General features: G+C 42.1%; 1 protein-coding gene across 1 annotated transcript in view; it reads left to right on the forward strand.

The window, feature by feature from the left end:
* The first annotated feature begins 2,386 nt into the window (after window positions 1-2,386).
* Window positions 2,387-6,438, forward strand: part of ADAMTS3 (ADAM metallopeptidase with thrombospondin type 1 motif 3) — a 191,400-nt gene continuing 187,348 nt past the window's right edge. Inside the window, exons 1-2 of the mRNA XM_018570395.1 lie at window positions 2,387-3,098; window positions 5,491-5,518. Of these exons, the coding sequence (XP_018425897.1) occupies window positions 3,030-3,098; window positions 5,491-5,518 (97 nt within the window). The 5' untranslated portion in view covers window positions 2,387-3,029. The remainder of the gene's footprint in view (window positions 3,099-5,490; window positions 5,519-6,438) is intronic.

Genomic DNA, 6,438 nt, shown 5'->3' on the forward strand with positions numbered 1-6,438 from the left:
CTTGAATGTTTGTATTCATTTATATAATAAAAGCATATAGTCTTGTCCCAATATCTGTTCAGTTGTTCCTACTGCCTAGCATATATGAACCATAGTTCCTTGTTGTGCACATAATCAGAAACTGTCCAAAGATTTCCCAGGGAGATTTCCCATCTTAGACAGCCTTGTTGTAACCATTTAAAAAGAATCTTAAAGTTTGATTTGATAAGAGACATGTTTACTGGGTATATAACCTCTTGATTTAAAGGATGGCCTATACAATAAAAACCCTTAAGTGACCGCCAATGGAATACCATAGGTGGTATTCCTAGGAGGAAAGCCAGCTTGTTAAATATAAAGACTAGGTTTGAGTCACTAGATTGCAGCTTTGTCAGTGTAGATTTGCAAACTTTGATTCATTACATACCTGCATAAAGTATGGATTGTTGTGCAATCTGGGTGGTTTTATGATATTTGAAAATGTTAGGGACTCTTAGGTCTAACTGTGACAATATAATAATTAATTGAGTATATTAAATAATATATAATATTTGAAAAGCATAATTTATAATACCTGGGTCACCTAAAGCCTTGGTTCTCAACTGGTGGCTCGTGACCCAAAAGTGGGTCGCAACCCCATGTTCAGTGGGTCACCACATGCCTTCCACTTTTCTAAGTGAACGGCTCCTCAGCCTCCCCCTAGCGCAGCACTGTCAGTTCTCATGCCAAGCAGCCATTCAAAATATGCTGCCCGGCGCCGAGTGTAAGCTTGAGGTGGGGTGGGGTGGGGTGAGGGAGCTCCATCCATACGTGCATTGCTTACAGCTCCCTCACGTGTCCTGTAGAGGTGCCTGGACCGGTGTGATGTCACTATCTGGCTCCCAGCACCTCCACAGGGCACGCAAGGGAGTTGTACCAGCAATGCATAGATGGATGGAGCTCCGTCACAGCACAGAACCCTGTACCCTGTGTGGCACCGCAATGTTGTGCATTCCGGTGCGGTGAGACTTGGGTCATGAATTAATGGCCAAGGTCAAATGTGGGTTCCGAGGTTACACAGGTTGAGAACCACTGACCTAAAGGGTTTACTATTAAGTGCTAATGATAAATTGCCATTGGAAATGCTGTCTTGCACCCCAGTTTTTGCCCAGACCGAGACTGGCACAGCTAAGACTGCAGTGCCTTTAACAGACACATGCTGATAGCTTAGTTCTGTTCTTGAAGAAGGATCACACCATTCACTTCATACACATCACAACTACCACTAGCTAGGCAGGGCAGAGAAACTGGCACTTAACTGTGTGATGATAAGAACAATGGTCTACCACCTGCTCCTAGTGAGAGATCTCCCATGTATGGTCATTTAAAAGGAAAGGATCAGTCACAATCTGCTTCCTGCCCCCTCATATAACCTTTCATTCATTAGTGTGGGGCATACAAATTTATTGAAAGCTCAAGGTGCTATGAAGAGTATTCACCCTGGTGGCATTCCGATTATGCCTGCATGTCTGACTGTCCCCTAATACCTATAGCCAGTTTTATAAATCCCTCATTAGGTTTATTATTACAGAATCATTACCCTACTTCCCAACTTTTTAAAATGGGAAACAGGGAGATCTTTAGGCATGAATTATATAAACAAAGGACCCATCCCTATCAAGTCAGTTGATTTGATGTTGCTGTCTGTATTTTCCTGTGCTGGCAATACCTTTGCCCTAATTCCTAGTTCTAAGTGTCACAGACACAGAACATGAGAATACATTTCTATAATGGAGTCACAGACTCACAGACAAGAATAAAAACCTTGTAGATGTTGCAACCCTTCTCCAGTCCTTGATAAAACTATAAAATATTTTGGTTAGAGATAGGCTTTAAATTCTATTCATATATCAGACCAAAATAATCATTATCTGAAAAGGAAAGAGACAGAGGAGGAACAAGAGAAGCATTTGCGTTCAAAGAGGGGCAGCCCTTTCAAAAGACAGATAACCAGGAACTATTAGTTTCAACATGGAACTCAGTGAAAGGTGCATTGCTTATGTCAGAAGACAAAATCACACAGGCTCTCCACCAAGATGATGGAGCTATGATAAGAATTTGGCAGCTGAATATGCAAAAATCTTTTTTCTGACTTGGCCTTTAATCAATGAAGTCAGACACACAACCATTTCCTGATATAGTTAAAATCAAGGCTAACTGGTGCCAGTATGTATACGGTCATTTCCATAGGATCATGAAAGCTGTGTTCTATAAGAATCTACTGTATCCCAGCAGTTAGTTGATGATTTGCATCTGTGGATTGTTTCACACAGAAGAAGGAGGGGGAGGTTGACGTGTTCTGGGGGAGGTGTTTGCCAGACCCGTATTAGATCTTTGGGAGGCTGCAGGGGGAAAGCAGAGACAGCTCTCTGAGCAATAGAGTCACACATTGACTCTCTCCCTCTCCCTCCTCCTCTTCCTCTTGCAGGCTTTGCTTTCTTTTGCTCTCTTACATTTAGATCTCCTTTTAGTTGCTGCTTTAACTGGAAAGTTTACAGTTAGTAAACACCTTTTATATACCACCCTTATTTATCCTGGGCAGAGAGTTTTAACTTTATATTAGGGCACCTATTAAAAAGGAGCAGGCTGAAAAGTTGTGACTGCCTGCCTTTCTCCCTGTCTGATTCAAAGGGCCAGTTCAACTTTAGCTCTTCTTGTCTATTAAAGTAACACTCAGACTGGAAAGACTTTTCCTTTAAATGACTCTAATTCCCCCCCTTTAGTAGTACTAATTTTAATCGTTTGACAAGTCTTGTCTACTTCTCAGGACCTGCTTTAGAAGTACCCTACGACACTCCCATTGAAACGTTCCAACCTAGAGACTGGTCCTCAGGGACCTGAGTGCAAATATTACAGAAGCAAGCAAGAATAAGGGAAGGAAAGTACATTGATTCATTCAGATGTGCTCCTGAGGACATTTCTTTAGATCTATTCCTTAAAGCATCTCTTTTTTTTTGTGTGTGTGAACACATTTTTGTGGAGGATTAGCTGTAGACGTTACCGGACTCGTGATGGTTCTTCTGTCACTTTGGCTTATAGTAGTTGTGGTGCTAATAGATGGCAAGACTTCAGCTGAACAAGTAAGTGAAATCTCAATTTGAAATTTTTCTTTGCACAATTTTGTTCTGTTCTTTAACATTATGGATTTTTTTTACTGTGTAACAGTTTGGTGATAATTTGCCATCATGTGACTACTTTAAGCCAAGCATAAAGAAAAACTTGTGTGTTAGTGCTTGTTGGACACATATATCAATTATTATCTTTTATAAAGATTTTACTGTTGGTCCAATGCTCAGAAGTAGCATGCTGAAAATTAGGGCTTGTGTAGATAGGTTTTTATTTCTTACCGCTGCTTTTGCATTTGAAAGCCGCGCTAAATAATTGCACGTGTTCTGGCCAAACCTATGCATTTAAGTCATGCTTCACCTGCTGGTGCCAGTGCAGGTGCAAGCATTGAGGCTGCATTTACCCATGGTGGAGGAACTTTTGACAATTTAGAAATAAATCTCAATAGGATTGGCTATATCCGAAGAAATGCAGACTGTGGATTGGCACTACACAAATAAAGTAAAATTTAAATTGTGCTTAAAGTGCACTATAAATTCAAGTCAGACGCTAAAAATAAAATAAATAGCCTATAAAGAAGTTGATATGTTGCCCATAGCAACAAATGACTTTCTTCATTTCTCACCGTGCCATTTATAGAAGACCCGAGATCTGGTTATTAGGAACAACAGCTCAGTTTGCTCTTTGCTTAAACTTTTGTAAACCCCGCTAACAAAATTGTATTTGTTTGCTTGTGAATATTAAGCTTGCTTCAAATATGTGCACTCATTTGCAGATGATGGTGATCTCTGCCAAAATAAGCAAAGGATGGTCATGTTTAAATATAATGTAGAGTAGCTGCTACACGTGTCAGTACTAAGATGTAGCCTTCTTGACAGATCCAGCCTAAAAGCTCCCCCTGCCTGACAAGTTCAGTTTCACATGATTTGAAGTTCTATGCTCTAGATTAGATTGTATGTAATACCCTCAAACATTGCTTAATTTCCCTTTAAAGGGTTGGTACACCCAGAACTGGTACTTCAATTTTGGTATATGCTGAGTTAGCTGACCTGACAGTTTCCTAAATCTCCTAAAGGTGTTCTTTGGTGAAATCTCTGTTTTTAGGGCTGCCCATCTGCTGGAGCCATCATGAGGGGTTCCATTTCACCAGTTGAACTTTTTATTTAGTTTACATGACGGAGAAGTTAACAGGAGGTGCTGGAACACACTGGTGCTGGTGGGAGCAAACTTTTAGGTGGACAGGAACAGAGTTGGGTATTAGGGCAGGGAGATTATTATTATTATTATACAGGATTTATATAGCGCCAACAGTTTTTGCAGCTCTTTACAATATAAGAAATACATTACAATCACAATACAACTCAAGACAAGATGGTAAGGAGGGCCCTGCCCGTGAGGGCTTACAATCTAAAAGGGAGGGGGAAGTGATACATGAGGAGGTAGCTGTGTGGGGATGAATTGTTTTGAGAACGTGATGGTTGAGTGATTAGGTTGAGGTGGGATAGGCTACCCTGAAGAGATGAGTCTTAAGGGATCGCCTAAAGGCAGGCAGAGTGGGAGATAGATGGACAGGTTGGGGTAAAGATTTCCAGAGGATGGGAGAGACTCTAGTGAAGTCCTGGAGTCAAGCATGGGAGGAGTTGACGAGGGAGCTGAAAAGCAGGAGGTCTTTTGAAGAGCGGAGGGGACGGTTAGGGTGATACTTTGAGACTAGGTTTGAGATATATCCGGCGGCAGAGTTGTGGATGGCTTTGTAAGTCATTGTTAATATTTAGAATTTTATCCTTTGGGCTATTGGAAGCCAGTGCAGGGATCGGCAGAGGGGGGTTGCAGATCTTGCTGTAGCATCCAAGACAAATAAGAAGGCAGGAGTGGACCACTAGACTCCACCTAAAACTATAACTTTTGGACGGACTAACCCTTTAACCAAAAAGAAAAAAAATGTCTGTGAATGTTCTGTACATGGCTAGTTACTGTAAGTTTGGTGCATTTGGTGTCTGGCTTTGTTCCCAGCTAGTTACACTGTTAGAAAATGTATTCATGAATTAACAGGATGTGATTGATTTTTCCATCAGAGGTCTGAAGCACCCACAGGAATAGTTAATTAATTTTAAGGCCTTTGGCTACTGGGTTTGTTGGCTCAGCCTCAGTGATTTATTGAATGGTGTAGTCATTGCTAAGATTTCTTGGGTTGACCTATCTATGTTAAACACATTATGAAAGCCCATGGACTATAGGTGGTAAGACAGATGTTTATTGAGCAAGAAAAACCCACCAGTAAACTTAAAAGTTGCCTGGAGCAATTTTGGTTTTCTGCTCAGCACAGAGCATGCAGTGTGCTGTTAACCGTGAACTGTCCACGCAGTTAAATAAAACTAATGCTCTCTGTCTGTCTTTTCTTTTCAGGCTGGCAATGAAGGAAACACCCGAATAGGTAAGAACATTAGATGACATGTGGAACACATGTGATTTCTTCTACATGAAATGCAAACATCCATTGAGACTAAGGGCAGTGACACAGAATGTAGTCATTTGAGGGGAACGATATACTAAAAAGTGAAAGAATTACACCAGTTTTTCACATTTCCATTCTCTTCCAAGACCCAATCAAGTTTAGGGAGAGCTTTACTGAAGGAAACGAAGAGGGTGTCATTGCTGACTTCTAAAAATGGCAGTTGCCTGGCACACTTATTTCCACTTAATAAAAGTATGTAATGGGAATCTGTGCTTTTGTCTATGCAGGGCGAAGCAAAAGGTTCACTTTAGCCCTCATTCACACTGGAATCGTCCCGCACGTACAGCTCCGTGCAGGGCTGTGCCGAGCAGCTCCCGGGAAGGACAGGTGCTGCGAGTGGTAAGTACTCAACCCCCATCCTTCTCTATGGGACTACGCGGCTGTATGCCCCCCTATGCTCACCCGCCATGCACGTTCCTGCGGGTGCGGGTGAGCATACTCGTACACTGACATGATGGAGCCAGGAAAGACGCACCCCTGTGGACCAGCACTTGAAGTGAGCGTAGGGGGGCATATGACCGCATAGCCCCCTAGAGAAGGACGGGGGCTGCGTACTAATCACACGCAGCACCTGTCCTTACCGGGAGCTGCCCGATACGGCCCTGCACGCAGCACGGACCTGTATGTGCAGGCCGATTCCAGTGTGAATGAGGGCTTAAAGTGGAACTCCAGGGAAAAAAAATTAATAAACAGCACAAATGCAGTCAGTTACATGAAATGTTTAGGATCCTATGCCCACTGTGTTGGTGCTTACAGTAGAAATAGCTTTATTCATGCCAGATACTAATCACTGCACTATTCTTCTTGCACTGTGACTGACAGTTTTCGCTATAGTACAG

This window comes from Nanorana parkeri, unplaced genomic scaffold (assembly GCF_000935625.1).
Source record: "Nanorana parkeri isolate BGI_ZX_2015 unplaced genomic scaffold, ASM93562v1 scaffold1528, whole genome shotgun sequence".
NCBI classification, from domain to species: Eukaryota; Metazoa; Chordata; class Amphibia; order Anura; family Dicroglossidae; genus Nanorana; species Nanorana parkeri.